The 18,173-nt window shown below is 34.6% G+C and overlaps 1 protein-coding gene, 3 long non-coding RNA genes and 1 other non-coding gene across 7 annotated transcripts; 4 read left to right on the top strand and 1 right to left on the bottom strand.

Annotated features, from left to right (window-relative positions):
• The first annotated feature begins 1,584 nt into the window (after positions 1–1,584).
• On the top strand, positions 1,585–4,988 carry LOC149708938 (uncharacterized). 3 transcript variants are annotated; one of them, XM_089864384.1, is made up of 5 exons: positions 1,585–1,837; positions 1,976–2,052; positions 2,289–2,410; positions 2,761–2,901; positions 3,184–4,988. In XM_089864384.1, the coding sequence occupies exon 5, from the start codon at positions 4,267–4,269 to the stop codon at positions 4,780–4,782; it is 516 nt and encodes a 171-aa protein (XP_089720510.1). In that variant the 5' UTR covers positions 1,585–1,837; positions 1,976–2,052; positions 2,289–2,410; positions 2,761–2,901; positions 3,184–4,266; the 3' UTR covers positions 4,783–4,988. The 3 variants fall into 3 exon arrangements, with proteins under 3 accessions (XP_089720510.1, XP_089720509.1, XP_089720511.1); XM_089864383.1 differs by having other exon boundaries at positions 1,588–1,837; positions 2,761–2,820; XM_089864385.1 differs by having other exon boundaries at positions 1,608–1,837; positions 2,761–2,820; positions 3,184–3,382.
• A 176-nt stretch (positions 4,989–5,164) lies between these two features.
• Positions 5,165–8,703, top strand: LOC149708937 (uncharacterized). The gene is made up of 3 exons (XR_016380046.1): positions 5,165–7,162; positions 7,223–7,293; positions 8,595–8,703. It is a non-coding gene; the product is annotated as an uncharacterized LOC149708937 (long non-coding RNA).
• Positions 8,704–8,778: 75 nt separating this feature from the next.
• On the top strand, positions 8,779–9,852 carry LOC149708936 (uncharacterized). Its single transcript, XR_016380045.1, has 3 exons — positions 8,779–8,822; positions 8,908–8,943; positions 9,561–9,852. It is a non-coding gene; the product is annotated as an uncharacterized LOC149708936 (long non-coding RNA).
• A 489-nt stretch (positions 9,853–10,341) lies between these two features.
• Positions 10,342–10,459, bottom strand: LOC149708935 (U5 spliceosomal RNA). Its single transcript, XR_016381397.1, has one exon. It is a non-coding gene; the product is annotated as a U5 spliceosomal RNA (small nuclear RNA).
• Positions 10,460–12,158: 1,699 nt separating this feature from the next.
• On the top strand, positions 12,159–12,854 carry LOC149708934 (uncharacterized). The gene is made up of 3 exons (XR_016380043.1): positions 12,159–12,206; positions 12,269–12,339; positions 12,750–12,854. It is a non-coding gene; the product is annotated as an uncharacterized LOC149708934 (long non-coding RNA).
• The last annotated feature ends 5,319 nt before the right edge of the window (positions 12,855–18,173 follow it).

Genomic DNA, 18,173 nt, shown 5'->3' with positions numbered 1-18,173 from the left:
TGGTAATGGATTTATTTCCTATAAATTAATTGAAATAAAAAATTACTTATCTCAGATTTTTCATGATAAAATTTTACGAAAATGGAATTGAAGAAAAATCTGAGGTAAGTAATTTTTTATTTCAATTAATTTATAGGAAATAAATCCATTAGCAGTAAAATCAGGAGATTGAATTAAATTCTAAAGAGTAGTAAAATACGGATTGTCTTTAAAATTATATAGAAAAATAAAATATCCGCGCTTCAGTCAACTGGAAAAAACTCTTATCGTTTTGTTTTTGAGGCTTGGGCAAACCAAGTCCTTTTTTATATAATATCTGTTCCTTCAGTCTGCATTTGTATTAATCTATTATAAAATAATTTTTTGCCTGAAATGCGAAATTTTTCACTTCTAGGACGAGGTTAAAAATGGTTCTACACTTCTACTAATTCTTATAAGATACGGCTCACAATTCGTTTTAGAACCCGAGCTTAATAGTCAACTTCAAAACCAACATCCTGCCACGATTTTTAAACTATCAAATCCGTATCTTTTACAGTCCACTCTACGATTACAATTATCCATGACATTGCGTTCACTGCCCTTGTACGTTTACAGCGAGTGGCACCGTGGCCAGTTATTTTAATTAAAATACCTAGGCCACAGGTCCAGTTTTAAAAAAATCCTTATTTCCAACACTGATCCATCTATCCTTATGCCTTACTGAAGGCTACAGTGAAATATCCATGAAGCGTAAGCTTCTATTATAAATCCATGGCCTAAGTAAGGCAACTTAAGCCTTGGTCGAAACTAACATCTAAAATATAAATTAAAAAGGTATCTTAAGTATAGAATTTCAACCAAGACACATAATTAAACGAAAAATAGACCCGCCAGAGAAATGTTTAATAAATATAATGTTATATTTATTGAAAAATATCAAGTTAAAGTTTCAAGGCGGTGAAATGGCAAATTAGCGTCGTCTACTGTAGAGTAATGAACAATTAGCGTCGTCTGCTGTAGAATAATCTTTTGAGGTACTTATATTTTTAATTAAATTAACATACTTAGACTTAATTAATTTTGATGAAACTTGAAAAAGGCACACCTTGAATAGTTACTTGTTAATTTGAAAGTATTCCGAAACGTAACTTCGCTTTAGGTTTTAAATGATTCGATGTACAGGAGCACCAAAAACCCCATGTTATTCCTATGGGAAAATCGGCGAAAATCTGTGAATTTTCATTTAACATTACGGGAGGGTGTGGGATCTTATCTAGAAGGGCCTACCGGCCCTCTAGAATAACTCTTGAATTTCAAAGACTATTTCCAACCCTTAAATTAGACCCATCCATTAATTGCTTGTAAAGCAACAAACAAATTAAGGCAAAATATAAAATTGCCGGTATCTATTTGCAATCGGTATTTCACCAGCTCCTTAAAATGGAAATGCTATTAAGTTTGAATTGGTTAGATAATTCTGACAACTTACAAAATTAATATCTGAAGAATATGGGCATCGACCTATTTCCAAATATCTAAGGGCTCTTTCAACTCCACTCGTAACGAAATTCAGAGAAACATTTAAGAAATATCTCATCTCAATTTGATATACATACTAGAAACATCAGAACAGCGTATTTAAACATCTTGCTAGCTATTAGGCGAACTTATTTCCTTAGAATTTGCGTTCAGATAGAGTTCGATTAAGTTGTATTGTAAAATTTAAACAAAATGTTTTTGAAATATTTTCTTGTTTCAGTTTCCATATTGACATATTTTGAAAATGTTCAAGCCGGCATTTTTAATGTCGAAAACGATAAAAAGACCATTATGTTGTTCAGGGTATACGGATGCAGTATGTACTAAAATTCTCATTTTGTTAATTCAACCGAAGGACAATATTGGATCTCTGAAATTCAAGGCGTTACTTTCCATTATCCTGTGATCTTAGCTTTCTATGGGTCGTTTCAAATTTTATTATATAATTTTACAGGTAGTTTTGCTTCTGATGATCAAATACAACAGGCTGAGAATTGCTTTCAACAAACTAACAATGCCTTTTACGTTTCGGTAAGTTATATGAAATGTGATTTCAGATGGAAAATTCGCATACATAGTTTTCAACGCAATCAAATAAAAAATTAAAAGCGCAGTTCGTTGTACACAATATGTTGATGTTCGTGATTTCAAAAAGAAAGGGTTTTTAATAAAAGAAAGTTGATATTTTAACTGGAAAGGTGTAAAGGCGAACGTTAATATTTCGGAATTAATTTTCACAATTGTTTTACTTTTCATGTTTTTGGCAGGCTTTAGAAAGCAAAGCATTACAAGAGGAAATTGCAAAAATCTTTTATCTGGCACCGATAAAAAAGACATTAAAGCCATCTGCCGCAGTTTGAGCAGCCCAGATAAACAGAGTTCTCAAATGGTAGGTACATTTTATGTTTTATGCGAAGTATTTCACAAAAGCAAATTATTACCTCCATTGAGGAGCAAGTTCTACTTCAGAAGCATCATGCGGTTTGAAATCAGTGTTCTTTCCCTTTCTTATAACAATGGTGGCACACATTTGCAATGATTTGAATTTTAACATACCACTTTTGAATATCTTCCTCCTAATTTTTAATAAAATTTTCCGTGGCCCCATGCTTCTAGAGGAGAAAGCAGCATGTGTTTACCGTTCAAAACGTTACTTCTCAAATTCCCTGAATTTTGGGCTACATTTTAAGAAAGCACTTTTAGCTTATTTAACGTATTCAGCTGTATTGATTATTTCAGTTGATAGAGTGTGTCGCTAGAAGCTACGGACGTTATCCAGATCCCGCCAAAATAACAAAGGTAATTGAGTTGCAAACAAAGTTAAAGAAATTTAGCATTAGGGAAAGGGCTAGGTGTGGAAATTCACCCTTAATCAATCAGGTAAATTCCCTAACTAGCCCTCTACTTTATTAAGTTCGCCGCCATATTGGCGGAAACGGAGGGGAGCCATCTTTGGCCATTTCCTATTGGATCAACTTAATAGATAGTTTTCACACATGGAGGATTCAAACACAAGGAGGCCAGGCTACCTGGAGGACGAAAGCAGACGGGTTTATGTCCTCCAGGTAGCCCGGCCTCCTGGTGTAAATGGTATGAATTCTCCATGTCTGAAAACTATCTATACCAATTAACTTTTAGTTAAAATCTTACATTCCTTTTCAGGATTCCACAGAATGTAAGAAAGTTTCTTAAACATAGACCTTAAGCTTCAAAGAGGATCTGAGGTATCAAAAGTTAATGACGAAATGATTGGTCGTTTATAAATCCTGATTATAATGGATTAAGTCTTGCTTATTTTGTGTAATTCTAATCACATCAATTAAATTATAATTCAATATATTAAAATGATATTTCATTCATATGTTTTGCCAATTTTTTACGACTCTTCTAAATAAATATTATCATATTGGTTACAACACAGGTGACCCTTTTCAAAAGTTGGAATTAAAAAAGAATTTGGTCTTTGAGCACCTTGTTGTCTTTCAACGGAACATCCCGTATGCTATACGGGCAGCACGACCATTGTGTGAATGACATTTGGGTGACGTCGATTGGGAGAATTCAATATTGGGTGGCAATGAAACCAACAGAGCGTCAATTGGCTGAATAGAATATTTCTTTTGTGAAAATACATACTTCTTAAAACCAAAAAATTACGATGGTCAAAATTTTATGTTAGAACTGTGAGATTAGGATAGTTTCGGTTGGTTCGGTTCAGTTAGGCCCGGTGAGGTGAGGTTAGGTTTGGTTCAGTTCAGCTAGGTCGGGCCTAAACATTCACAACCTAATCTAAACCTGTCCTAAGCCTACCGGAAAATGAATGCAATGCGGGGTCGCAAGTTGCCGTCTTATCCTCCAAGTACTCCCATAACCACCTGACACCTGATCAAAACCACACTTACTTCCCTGATGAATCTCTAAACAAACAAACCCTGACTACTCGCATCCTGACCCCGTACTTCGGACACTAGCCAGTAATAATGACATTAAAGGTCACATACATTTTAGAGAGATTTTGCGATAACAAGGATTGGTTACTGAATATTTAGTGACTAACACTGTCGTTCGCAGTTCCTAGCATTAATGACTCAACGCATAGAGGAGAAAAAACTTTAAACTTAAAAATTCAGACTTCCTTCCGTTGAGGGGCGCAATCGGTACTTCCAAGAAGGAAATAGAAAAATTTAAAATTAAATCTGGCCAAAATATATTTGTCAGATTTGTTCGAGGAACTATCTCTATATCATGTTTTTCCGAGCTACACTCCTAAGCGCTTTGTTGCTTTTAAAAAGTCAGTTAGTTCAAAATAAATGTTGCCCTGCCCCTTGCCATGATCTCGGGTGTGAAAAAGTAATTAGCGGTTTTTGCAATGACTGTACGGAAAGAACACCCTTTTGTTCCAAAGGCGAGTGTGATTTAATAGGATGCCAATGCAATGGTGACTGTCGAACAGGAGTGGGCTGCGAAAATTGCTTATGCGTCAACCCGCAAGACGAATCGAGAAATGCCAGAAGTATTCGAAGTTCTGATATCACTTCAACAAGTTTTAACGAAATTGAAAATATGAAAAACATTGATAAAATTATCTCGGAAATAGACTTGAATAACGACGGAGCGTTGGATTACGAAGAAGTTTTTAAGTACACGAAAAAACATCAACCCAATATTGCAAGTAACGTTAGTTATGTTCAAAGCGAGTTTAGACGAATGGATTTAGATAACGATGGCAAAATTTCAAAAAGGGAAGTTGATAGAAATTGATTTTGTTACATTTTCACCATTGCAACCATGGAATATTATTTAAGGAAAGTATGGTGTAATTTTAAGTTAAATAAATAAACTTTATTTATCACTCCAGGCAAAATGTTAAGGAAAACTGTATAAAATTACAACATTTACTATTTTGTGAATTTTCTATCAAATATTTGTATAATACAAAGAAATAAAGTCATTTAAAGTAATAAAAACAGTTCGCTTCTTTATACATATTTTATAAAAAAAATTATTTCTATTTAAAATGCAATCTTGCATGTTTGGGAATCGGAATTATGAAGTGCGTATAACGAAGGCTGGTAACAAAATAAATAATTTTCAGATATTTTTTGATAATATCATTCGAATCGAAAATAGAAAGAAAATATTTCCTTTCGCAAATGCGTGTTAAAGCTTTTATGTGTAAACAAAAACGGATTTATGTTAGAAGAATGTTGAAAATTCCCTACCATCCCCGTCTAAATTCAATGTTTCGATGGGAGTGGTTTTTAATTTCAAAGCTCCCGTTCGCCATCTATCGGCCTAATTCTCTTATATTCTGGGTTTTAAAGACCGATACCTTATAAGGCAAGTAAAAACTGATAAGTTATAATAGTACTAAAATAATAATTTTAGTACAAAGCAAGAAAAAAAGAGATACTTAAAGAAACAACAATTAAATATATTTTTATCTTTAAAATTCTTCTTAACTTAAGTCCTCCAAATCGGGAGTTATATCGCATTAATTGTTGTCCACTTTGCTTTTTATCAGTGGCGCAATTTCCGAAAAAAAATATTTAACCTGGTAAATAGAGATAAGAATGACATTTTTGTACACTAGAAGTCGCTATATAAAATGTTTGTGGGTGGAGCCAAAATATAAGCAGACGAAGTTTCTCAATGAAGATGGTACCAGACAGTCTGGGAAACTTCGTCTAGTCCAAAACCAGTTTATTAATTGCTTGGACTAGTTTTTTAATTAAAAAAGTGGGGGTTACTGGTCCTCGGGACCAGTTTCTTAATTGCAAATCTAAAGGCAAACAATGGCTGGAACCACTCCGGAGACCAGTTTATTATTTAGGACGCTAGGCGGGTCACTGGTCCCAAGGACTAGTTAAATATCCTTATTTCCCAGACTGGACTATCAGAGGCTGACGCTTTGATCCGACGTTCTTAGTACATAAACCCGTTTTTGGTGTAAATATACTATGAGCAAAGGCACCCAGCATTTGGCCGTCAGCCCATCGAGACATTTTTATTAGTTTTCCAGCCGCCATTTTAAAGCAAGTCTCTTCTGTGGTTTAGTTTAAAGATATCCCACTAAATGCTTCAATAACCGAGGAGTAGAGTTGACTGGCATCAGCGTCACTGCGTGTCGAAAAACTATTCCAGGCCTATCTTTACGCGCGGCGCCTGCTTTCCACTGATCCAATGAAGAGAATTTTTTTATTCGCACTTTATCGGACTCAAACTTATTATTTTAATACATTTAAAATATGCCTAAATTATTATTTTAGCTCAATCCCCTTGAAATGCTCCAAAGGTTGTGATGTACACTTTACCTCTGAACAATGTGATTCTTAGTTGTTGAAAAGACAACAGTGGCAATGGCGCTAGATTCATCACTATTTTAACACTAGCAAGAAACTTTTGAAACCCTTAGGGAATGCAGCTGCGTACACACGTTTACGGAATGGTCACTGATTGACCAGAAAAATTTATTTAAAAATCGGAAAATAGTTTTAAAACAAATATTTTCTTCAAAGAAGTTCTAAAGTTAAGGAATCGGGGTACGCGGTTTCAAGCGGTTAGTTAATATTATCTCTAAATATTATCTTTAAATATTTATAAAAATGTGTTTTCCATAAATTATAGAACAAGGAACCACTCTATTTTGTTTTATAACTTTAAGAAAGAGGAAGTGTCTTTGTTTTAGTTTATCTTTAGTTTAAGCAAAGGCAAATTGTAATAGCAGAAAGTGATGCGCTGGGGAGGATGAAAGCTTTTCGTGGTGCGCAGATAAATATGTTTTTCGTTGGTTCAAACTTCAGAGGCAACTTGAATAACTTGTCGCCTGATACTTTCTCACTATTTGTCACTTCTATTTGCGTTTGGTTCCCGACAACGGATGTTCAAAAACTTAGATACTCGTCATGAAATTCTTGGAAAGGCCTCAACTACCCACTCGAAAAAACATCTTATATAAACAAATATAAATATTTTCAATTTTATGTTTCATAATAAAATTTTGTGTAAAAGTCTTCATAAGTGTCTTCAGATTTCACAATGAAAGTCGCTACCTCCTTTCTAATTGCGTTTACTTTAATTTACACCGCAAATTCACAATTCACAATTGAATTTGTTTCTGATATGTTCAGAAATGGATGCAGTAAGTTTTTAAAATTATAATCAGTCTTAGAACATTATGATTAAATACACTTTTATACAGGTATATACAGACGAAATCCCAGGGTGCTTGGAGCAATGAAAGAGTGTGTTCGAAGCAGCTTCAGTTCTTTGGTAAAACAATTTTCATTTCAGCTTATTCTACACTAGATAAACTATACTCAGCGTTTCCGGGCGTTTTGAATGAGTTAAAACCGGGACGTTTACAAGCCATCATTAGCTTTTGGGGCCATACGTAGGAAATACCTGTATGCTAATCTTTTACATCTTTCAAATTCATTAAAACGAAGCATACTTGAGTTAATTATAAAGCTATAGTGTTACGGAAGTCTAGAATATGTTTAATGAGCATGGGTTCGCGGACCCAACTTTGAGGTAACGAAACCAATTCTTTAACTTTCCCCTGGTGTTTTTGATATCAATCAAGCAGTTTAGTAAAATTTGGTAACAATTTGTCACTGTGCCTAAGGAACAGACAATTATCAAACAAATTAAAGAACAACTTTCTGAAATATCGGGGGTTCCCATTCAACCGAATCTCATTGGACAGAATCGCATTCGACAGAAAATGTTTGGCTAGAATTTCAAAATCTAGCCCAACGGCGGCTTTCAATTGAGGTGGAATATTTTATAACATTTTTAAAGTCAATTTAGGTAAGGTTTGGTTGTAATTGGTTTATTGATAGGTTATAGGTTTGGTTATGTTATGTTAGGTTAGGTTTGGTTTGGTTTGGTTAGGTTAGGTTAGGTTTGGTTTAGTTTGGTTTGGTTTGGTTTGGTTAGGTTTATTGTAAGCTGTGTATTATTTAAATAATAGGTTCTTAAAAAATGCTATGTTTTTATTGGTTTCTTACAAACTTTGATGTTCCACTAATATTTGCGCTCCTGGTAATTAAATTCATTTTAGTTCCATCGGGTGTATATGCGCATGCATTCTTGTCCCAATGGACCAAATCCGAAACCCGGATAAGCGCGGGTTTTCGCTCCAATGGGACTGTCCCATTGGACCGAATCCGCCAAAAAGTGCGGGTTTTTCGGTTGATTGGGACTTTTTTCGGCCGAATGCGATTCGGTCCAATGGGGCAGAGCCGAAATATCGAGTTTAAAATATTTTAAATTTTGCTGTGTGGGACACGGTTTACAAGTAATGATTTGAGTTTTAGGGTTGACTCATTAACTTCACTAGTATTTTCTCTCAGTTTCTTCGTTAATTTTAAGGGGTCATCCGTAAAACACTCCAATCATAACTTGAAAACGGTGACCCTTAGGAAAAAAAATGTCACTGAACATTTTCGACTCAAAATCGTCCATAGAACCCACTATACTTTGGTCCTACCACCCTTTCTGGAACACCGTGTATATATTTGATTTATTTTTACAGACTTAGATAATAAAATTTAGAAAAATTATTTTAGCAAAATGAAGTTACTACAAGATGCTTATGGAAACAATTAAGAAAAAATAGAACAAATTTTTTCCTGGATGTTTGTAGAAACAAAATTAGCGTCACTGGATACGCTTCGCTGGTAAGTGATGTTCAATTGACAAAGTTTAAAATAATTGGAGAACCACCTTAATTGAATACTATTATTTTTTTAAAGTTTGTTCAATGTTTTGGAAAAAACATTAATTATAAATCCAAGGTATAAGACAATTTCAAATATATTACGATTTCATCATTACAACATCATGTTTTCATTTAATGTTATAAAAATTTCCATTTCCCAGGAGTTCGAGTACTATAGAGGATTTATCACAGCCAAGGTTGGTGAAAAGTTTTATTTTTAAACAAAAAACTTAATATGATATCAAGAAGTGACATCTAGTTTATTAGGGAGAAAGTAAATTCGCCACATTTCCAGCTTTATCTCCAGTCCAAACGTAGGTCCGGAGTTAATCCCGCCTTTAAATTACAACCAGCATCTCATTGGTTCCGGAAAACTCACGTCAGCGCGACGCGAATGACGAAAATTACGTATTTTCCGACTGAGGAGAGGCGAAATAGCCCTGCCCCCTGTAATTTGAAAGGGGAACTGGGACTATGGCGCGCGAATACTAGGTTGTTATACCCCAGGGGACGGCGATAACTATATGTTGCTGTTTTCGCCGTCAGTAAGAGCAAAATACAATTAAATCCAAATTCCCACTTAATATGGGTTAGGAAATTAGGGACACGCGTATGACCTGACCCTCTTTCGTGAACTTGATCGAAATTCTTTGTTCTAATATATATCCTTTTGGTTAAATATATTGGATTGAAAGTTTGAGCCACCCTTAAAAATCTTACAGAGAACGCAAAAGTCTCTTCCAGACAACATCTCAAAACTATATCCCTAATTGCCTTGAAATATATAATGCACATGATAATATTTTTCTTACAGAATTGTATTCAAAACATCAGAAAATATCAAGGGTAGACTTCGGACTCAACGACAACTGCCATTCTTCGAGGAAAACATATTAATGTCTGAGGTTTATTTGCTGAAGCAGAAAATTGTAGTGGAAATTGTTTCTCTAGTGCCATTCTTCTATGCCCAAATGCTTACCACCACATATGGTTATGAACTTATGATATAGCCCAAAAATATAAATTTAATGGGCTTCTGATAATATATATATGTATTGTAGAAAGATTTAAATAAAAGTATTAGCACTAAAAATTAATCATTAAAAGTATTAGCAATGAGAATTAATCTATATAATATTAATAATACCATAGAGACTAGAACCCCAAGGAGTGGCAGGAATGCCTCAACTTGTTGCCCATTAAACCGGTTTTTCCTGGTACAGGGCGACTTCCGCTAAGCAAAATTAAACGGGCCGGAAGCTCTCATGTACCAATTTATGAGCAACATCATTATTTGCGCTTGTAGAGCGGGGGACCTGCCACTCTTTGGGGTTCTAGTCTCTATGATAATACAAACGAATCAAGGAATAATAGATAAAAGTATTGTAAATAATATTAAAAGTATTATTTTCCGGTCTGTGGGCGGGGCTAAGATGGCGACTTAATGATTGATTTTACTTCATTTATAAATGCCTCAAATTCAGGGAAAGGGGCAACACGTACCCTAGAAAATGCAGGCATTTCCGGGCTCGATCGTCTTTAATCAATCTAAGAGAAGTATTATGTGTGTTTAATTTTTGGTTTATTACTAACCCTCGCCACCAGGGCAAGGGCAATTCAAAAATTGAATTAAGTAGCTCTCAACGCTCCTTCGCACGGAAAAATTTAGTAAAAGGCGAAATTTTTATGCGTGATGAGAAGAAGCGAGCTTTTTCCCCATAATCCCGTATAAATACGGAGATAAATGAGATAACAAAACTGTGGGAAGGGATGGCTTTTAAAGAAAAATAAGTGCGCCTAAATGAGCTATTTATGATTGCGATATCCTAATTATTTAAGTTTTATAAATAGATAATATTTAACAGATATTTCTATTGAGTGTACACATATTTAATATATCAAACTGTTGAATAATAATTTGATATGGTATGGTTATATTATAGTTATTACAATATTTAGCATTTTTGAAAAATGTTTCATTTCCGAATTTTGCGCTTTTTGGTGTAAAAAAATTAATCATATTGGATCTCTTATTACGTTTAAATATTTCATACAATGAAATTATAAAATTAATAAGCAGTATATGGTATCTCTTGAAGCAGATATCTGTTAGTTTCCAAAAAAACAGCCAAAATAACTTGGCAATAAAATTCCCTACAAGCCCGAATACACGCTAAAGATGTTAAATTGCGCGGTTAACGATTAGGCACCTGTTTTTAATTGATTTTCCTACCCGACACACCACAAGAAGTTATTTTTCACGCTTGTCATTGATGAAACCGACAAAGCTTAGCGTTACTGACAAGTGTCATTGTATTTTTGCCTTAGTTTGTATGAGAAGAACGAGTTTCAATTGACAGCTTTACTGACAGGTTATCGCGTATTTTTGGCTTTCTTTGTATTTAAGAACGTGTTTAATTTGACAGTAAAATGAGAAGTATCGTATTGTTAACAGTGCTTTGAGGTAAGGTTGTCGTTAATACGGGTTTGGGTCATGGTTTTTGAAGAATTTAACCTAGGTGTACATAGCCTTCAGACTAGGAGGATTCATAATATCATAAATATATCATATAACAGCTGTAATATGATCCACTAATGGCAATATCTGTACGTTTGTAAACACCCTTTCCTCTCTCTTAAAGACCGGCTTTCAGCGAAACGCGTTCTAGCGAGCTGTAAACCGAGCACTGAGACTAACAAAGGAGCGACCGTGCCGATATTCGAAGCCTTACTGAAGTTACTGGGGTAAAAAGTTAGAAAACTTCTAGTTAACTGGAAGCAGTGCAATGTGATTCTATCGAACTGAAGATACACAATAGAGAATTTCCTTCAGAGGAAAGCAAAAATTGGCGAGGAAAAATTTTTAAAAGGATTTCTATGGTTTTTCTTCTGGTCGCTACAACCACATAGCACGGCCTTCAGTTGCTAGAACCATTCCAACTTTTTCTCCAGCAAGGATTCGAAAATCGGTAGGGTCGTACATTGTTAGTCTCGGTTTTAAATTTGCTAGAATCCTTATCGCTGGAAGTCGGCCTTTAAAATTCGAAAATATAGTACACTTGTTCCTTGTTCTATTTATTATCTTTAACACATTTTTAATTCAAATATGCAAGCTAACGCTTACCTAGATAAGACATTATCTAAAAGATCCAGCGTTGCTTGGATATTTTGTGGAACTGGAAACCGGGAAGAGTTTCTGGTCTGCTTAGATACTAACGCAAGTGGATCATATTACATCTCCCTAGGGAGCTGATATATGATACACTTATATACGTTTTGAAATTCACGGATAAGCGTCTGATGCCCACGCCAATGAAAAATCAATGTGGTTAAATCTATTTCATGGTTTAAGAGGTCCTGATACGTACCTTCAGATTTAAATATGAAGGTCATCTACTTCGTTTTACACGATCACAATTTAATTACGATCATGTTTCTGATACATTCAGAAAGTCATGCCGTAAGTTAATAAAAATATTATCATTCCTTCAAGGTTATAATATACTTTTATATATTTTGGAGGTTTATACGAACAGAATCACAGGACCCTTGGAGCAATAAAAGACTGTTTTCGAAGCAGCTTCAGCCCTTTGGTGAAACAATTTTCATCATCCTTTAGTTATTCTACCAGGAATACATTGATTTTTCGACTTGGAATCTATAAAAAGCCCTTGACCTCTCGTTAATATCTGATTAAAAGTAAGGACAAGGGCTGAAAACTTTGTTACACCAGACGATGCGAGGAGAACTTGTTTATATTCGCTTCGGCGCGCATAAATCGTTAGCTACGTCAATGGCACGTGGTTTCTACGTTAAAATGCATTGTGCATGACGTCAGGGTTGACAGTTTCTACAGCTTCTCCCCTTTTATTCAAGCAGAAAGGCCCAGAAAAATGGCCTGTAAAATATTTCAAGTAGAGAAGAAATGGATTCCTGATTAAACATTAATTTTTTTTATTTTTGGTACTTGTAAAGATAATAAAATTTATAATAAATATTTTAGCAAAATGCAGTTGCTACAAGATGCATATGGCAGCGGTTAAAGAAAACTAGAACTCGTTTCATCCTGGATATTTGTAAATACAGAATTGACATCACTAGATACGCTCCACAGGTATGTGACGTTCAATTAAAAAATAAAATAATTAGAGAACCTCATAAATGTTGCGCATTATTTTCTTAAAGCTTATTCCATGTTACGGAAATCATATTGATTATAACAAAAAGGTAAAACACAACTTTGTCTATATAACAATTTATGCATGATGATAATATTGAGATGTTTAAAACCAAATTTTCTAGGGATGGGAGTACCTTTCTAGATTTTTTATCATTCAGGTAGGTGAAACATGGATCTTGAAATATCAATTTTAATAGAACTGATAGATGGTCGCTAATATATATATATATATAAGCTTAGCGTGTTATTTTTTATCCCCTTAGACTTAAGTGGCAAGTCTTATTTAAATCGTAAAAATTTAAACACGCCATTAAAAAGTCTATTAGTACGTAATAATTATTTTCAATAAGTTGGAAATTTTACCTTATAGAACTTTGGACATATAATAACAAAATTCTGTCCCCTTAAAACAAAATCTTCAAAATTTCGCGTTACCGTATGATGTGCGCCTCTTTTAGGGTAGAAATGAAGTAAAATAACAGTATTGCGGGAAAAGGTGACATTAAACAACAGCTAAGCCTAGTTTGAAACTTTAAATTCAAGCGCGCGCCGCGAGAGGCAACCTCTTATGTAATATTGAAACAGATGTGGATAAAAACATTCGCGCGATTTTTGAATATCAAACTCGATATTTGGTGAACTGGCTTTTCAAATTATTTCAAACATTCCTATGTTATCTTGGTGAAATCTTAACGGATTTTAATGAAACTTGTCTCATTTTAAAAGAGAAACATTCCCATCACAAATTCATTTAAAAAATATGTGGCACATGATAATATTTCCGTTCTACAGAACTGTATTCAAAGCATAGGCAAATAGGAAGGTTTGACTTTCTGCACAACGACATCTGCCATTCTCTGAGGATTAATTGTTCAGATAGATGAAGTTGGAATCGTTCTGCTGGTACCATTCTGCGACATCCAATTTTTTTTAAAATATATCATTATAATACATTGGATAAACATTTATTGTAAAAAGGTTAAAATAAAAATACTAAAAATTATTAATAAAATCAAGGTGATTTTTTTAAACAGTCTATATTTTCAGGTTATTTGAAAACGTAATGTTTAATGAGCAGGGGTTCGCGGACCCAACTTTGAGGCAACGAAATCAATTCATGAACTTTCCCCTAGTGTTTTTCATATCAATCAAGCAGTTTGGTAAAATTTGGTAACAAGTTGTCACTGTGCCCAAGGAACAATCAAACAAATAAACGAACAGCTTTCTGAAATATTGAGTCTAACATATTTTAAATTTTGCTGTGCGGGACACGGTTTACAAGTAATGATTAGAGTTTTAGGGTTGACTCATTAATTTCACTAGTATTTTCTCTCAGTTTATTCATTAATTTTAAGGGGTCATCCGTAAAACACTCCAATAATAACTTGAAAACGGTGACCCTTAGGAAAAAATGTCACTGAACATTTTCGACTCAAAATCGTCCATAGAACTCTCTATACTTTTGTCCTACCAAAATTTCTGGAACACCCTGTATATATTATATTTATTTCTTCAGACTTAGATAATAAAATTTACATAAATGCTTACGAACACATATGGTTATGATAGATGAATAATATACTGTATATATATATATTATTATTATTATTATTATTATTATTATTATTATTATTATTATTATTATTATTATTATTATTATTATATACTTTCTTCCGAAATATACGCGGCTATCACTTCCTTGCCCTTGAAATTCTCCACCGGTATAGATGGTATCCCTACCTTTATTATCAAGGGTTGCGCTGCTCTACTTCAGCCTATCCTGTGTCACATTTTCAATCTGTCCCTTGACCTTGGTGTGTTTCCCAATTTGTGGAAATCAGCAGTAATTGTCCCTGTCTATAAGAGTGGGCCCGCACATGACTTGACGAACTACCGACCAATTTCCCTTTTGTGTGTTTTCGCTAAATTGTTCGACAGAATTATGCACGCTCATTTACAAAAGTGGTTCCAGCACTTCCCGAATGACTGCCAGCATGGGTTCCAACCTGGTAAGAGTGTAGCCACAAATCACACCGCCTTTATGGATTTTGTTGCGCCGCAGGTCGAGAATCGGGGTCAGGTCGACGTTATATACCTCGACCTGGCTAAGGCATTCGACCGTGTGTCGCACAACCTATTATTATCAAAGTTGCACAACCTTGGCATGGACGGTGCGGTTCTCAGATGGTTTGGCAATTACCTTGCGGATCGCGTCAACGTCGTTAAATGCAACGGGACCATCACATCAACATCCTACGGGGTTACGTGTGGGGTACCGCAAGGCTCCTCTCTCGGCCCTGAATTGTTCAATATCTATGCCTTTGATTTACAATTTGATATAAAGCACACACAGTTATATCAATTTGCCGATGATCTCAAAATATGCAAAATTGTCAATTCCTCTAACGATACAATCCTGTTGCAACACGACCTTGACGCCATCTGCCGGTGGTGTGCAGACAATAATATACCCATTAATCCAGATAAATCGGTTCACATGACGTTTACTAGACGTGTTTGTCGCGAGGTCAGGTCCAAATATACATTAAACAATTTGATTATACCTCAGAAATCTGTCATGAAAGATCTTGGTGTGACTTTTGATAGGCAGCTTTATTTCAGAGAACACATTGCAACCACAGTGAGTCGCAATCGTCGCACCTTGGCTGTGATATTAAAACTTACTCGCAAACTTCGTTCACTAAAACATTTTCGGATCCTGTATTTGAGCCTCGTTCGCTCTCGTGTGCTATATGGTTGTTGTGTCTGGAGCGGGTGTAGCGCCTACTTACGTGATAAAATGGAGGGTGTACAGAGGAAGTTTGTGCAGTATTTATTTTTCCTGAAGAATCATGCCTATACCTATGATTCCTTATTAGACACTTTGCGTTTGCATAAATTAGAAAGCATCTGGAAAATGTCCGATGTGATATTTGTGGCTAAATTAGTACGTGGAGATTACTGCTCACCCATTTTACTATCGAAACTGGCTTTCACTGTCCCTTCCAATCTACGTAGGTGTACTACGTTTTATCCCTCAAAGTTTCAGCTCAACCCTATCTTACTTATGCAAAGGACATGTAATCTCTTTCAGGAGAAATTTGACATATACTGTACAGATTTAAAACTCTTAAAAGCAATCATACTTTAATATTTAAATAATTAATTGGATTTTACAATTTCGGCACATAATTAATCTATGTTTTTAGAACGATAAAACCAACCAATTCGTACCTATTATAAAATTTGAGCTATTATGGATTTTGTGACAAGTGTGTATAATCTCGTGAGCTTCATGTAGCTTTTTTTATGCACAATAAAAATGTATTTCATTTCATTTCATTTCATTATTATTATTATTATTTTATGGATTAATTTGTAGAAAGATTTAAATAAAAGTATTAGCAATAAAAATTAATCCATAAAATATTAATAATAAAAACCAATCAATGAAAGTATTAATAATAGATAAAAGAATTATCAATAATATTAAAATTATTATTAAATAAAATTATTTTTCGGTCTGTAGGCCGGGCTTCAGTTGGCGGCTAAATAATTGATTTTACTCCATCTATAAATGCCTCAAATTCAGGATATGTGAAAACGCGTGCAATGTAAAATTTCCACACTCGATCCTGTAATTGTATTCAACACTCTACTGTGCATAATCTAGTGAACTACTTGTATAGTTTTTTTATGCACAATAAAAATCAATTTCATTCAATATTTAGCAATTTTGAAAAATGTTTCATTTCCGAATTTCGCGCTTTTTTGGCGTAAAAAATTATTTATATTGGATCTCTTATTACGTTTAAATATATCATATAATGAAATTATAAAATTAATAAGCAGTATATGGTATCTCTTGAAGCAGATACCCGTTAGTTTCCAAAAAAACAGCAACTTAACTTTAAAATTCCTATAACAACTGTAATATAGTATGGTAATTTCTGTTCGTTTGTAAACACCCTTTCATCTCTCTTAAAGACCGGCTTCCAGCGAAAAGCGTTCTAGCGAACTGAAAACCGTGCATCTAGACTAACGATGGACCGACCGTGCCGATATTCGAAGCCTCACTGGGGTAAATGTTGGAAAAGTTCTAGCAAACTGAAAGCAGTGCTATGTGGAAAGTAAAAATTCTGGATGAAATAAATGGTTTCCATGGTTCGCTGCACCAGTAGCTAGAGCCATTCCAACCTTTGCTCCAGCAAGGATTCGAAAATCGGCAGAGTCGTCCATTGTTAGTCTCGATGCTCGGTTATCAGTTTCGCTGGAAGTCGGGCTTTAAAATTCGAAAATATAGATCACTTGTTCCTTGTTCTATTTATTATCTTTAACACAGTTTTAGTTCAAAAATGCAAGCCTACACTTACCTAGATAAGACCTTATCCGAGATATCCGGCGTTGCCCGGATGTTTTGTGGAACTGGAAACCGAGAAACGTTTCTGGTCGGCTTAGATACCCCCCTAGGGAGCTGTTATATGATTCACTTATGATACTACGTTAAGAGTCTGATACCCACGCCAATGAAATATCAATTTGGTTAAATTTATTCAAGGTTTAATTTTGAGTAGAAGAGGTCCTGACGCGTGTCTTCAGGTTTAACTATGAAAGCCATTACTTTCATTTTACTTGCGCTTACTTTTGTTATCACCGCACGATCACAATTTAATTTTGAACTTGTTTCTGATACATTCAGAAAGTTATGCCGCAAGTCAATAAAAATATTATCATTCCTTCAAGATTATAATACACTTTATTTATTTTGGAGGTTTATACGGACAGAATCACAGGACCCTTGGAGCAATAAAAGACTGTTTTCGAAGCAGCTTTAGCCCTGTGGTGAAACATTTTTAATCATCCTTTAGTTATTCTACCAGAAATACATTGATTTTTCGACTTGGAGTCTATAAATACCCCTTGACCTCTTGTTAATATCTGATTAAAGGTAAGGACAAGGGCTGAAAACTTTGTTAAAATTTCCGTTCCTATTTCGCGTTTCAATGGCTATTCACATATTTGGTACAAATGTCGACACCAACTCTACTCGTTCAGACAATGCAAGGAAAACCTGCTTACATTCGGGTTCGGCGCGCATAGATCGCTAGCTACGTTAATGTTTTGTGGTTCTAAATCAATTTTCCTTAATCCAAGCACAAAGGCTTAGAAAAATTGCCTGATAAAGATTCCAAGTAGAAGAAAGAGATGTATTTCTGATTCTTCTTTTTTAATTTTTATAGAATTGTA

Source organism: Phalangium opilio, unplaced genomic scaffold (genome assembly GCF_054372755.1).
Source record: "Phalangium opilio isolate 3A_F unplaced genomic scaffold, DU_Popi_V2 ptg000013l_1, whole genome shotgun sequence".
NCBI classification, from domain to species: Eukaryota; Metazoa; Arthropoda; class Arachnida; order Opiliones; family Phalangiidae; genus Phalangium; species Phalangium opilio.
This window is presented reverse-complemented; position numbering and strand designations above follow the sequence as displayed.

Coding starts and splice junctions, on each gene's coding strand:
- LOC149708938 (XM_089864384.1), top strand. CDS start 4,267: ATGTTTTTCCGAGCTACACTCCTAAGCGCTTTGTTGCTTTTAAAAAGT.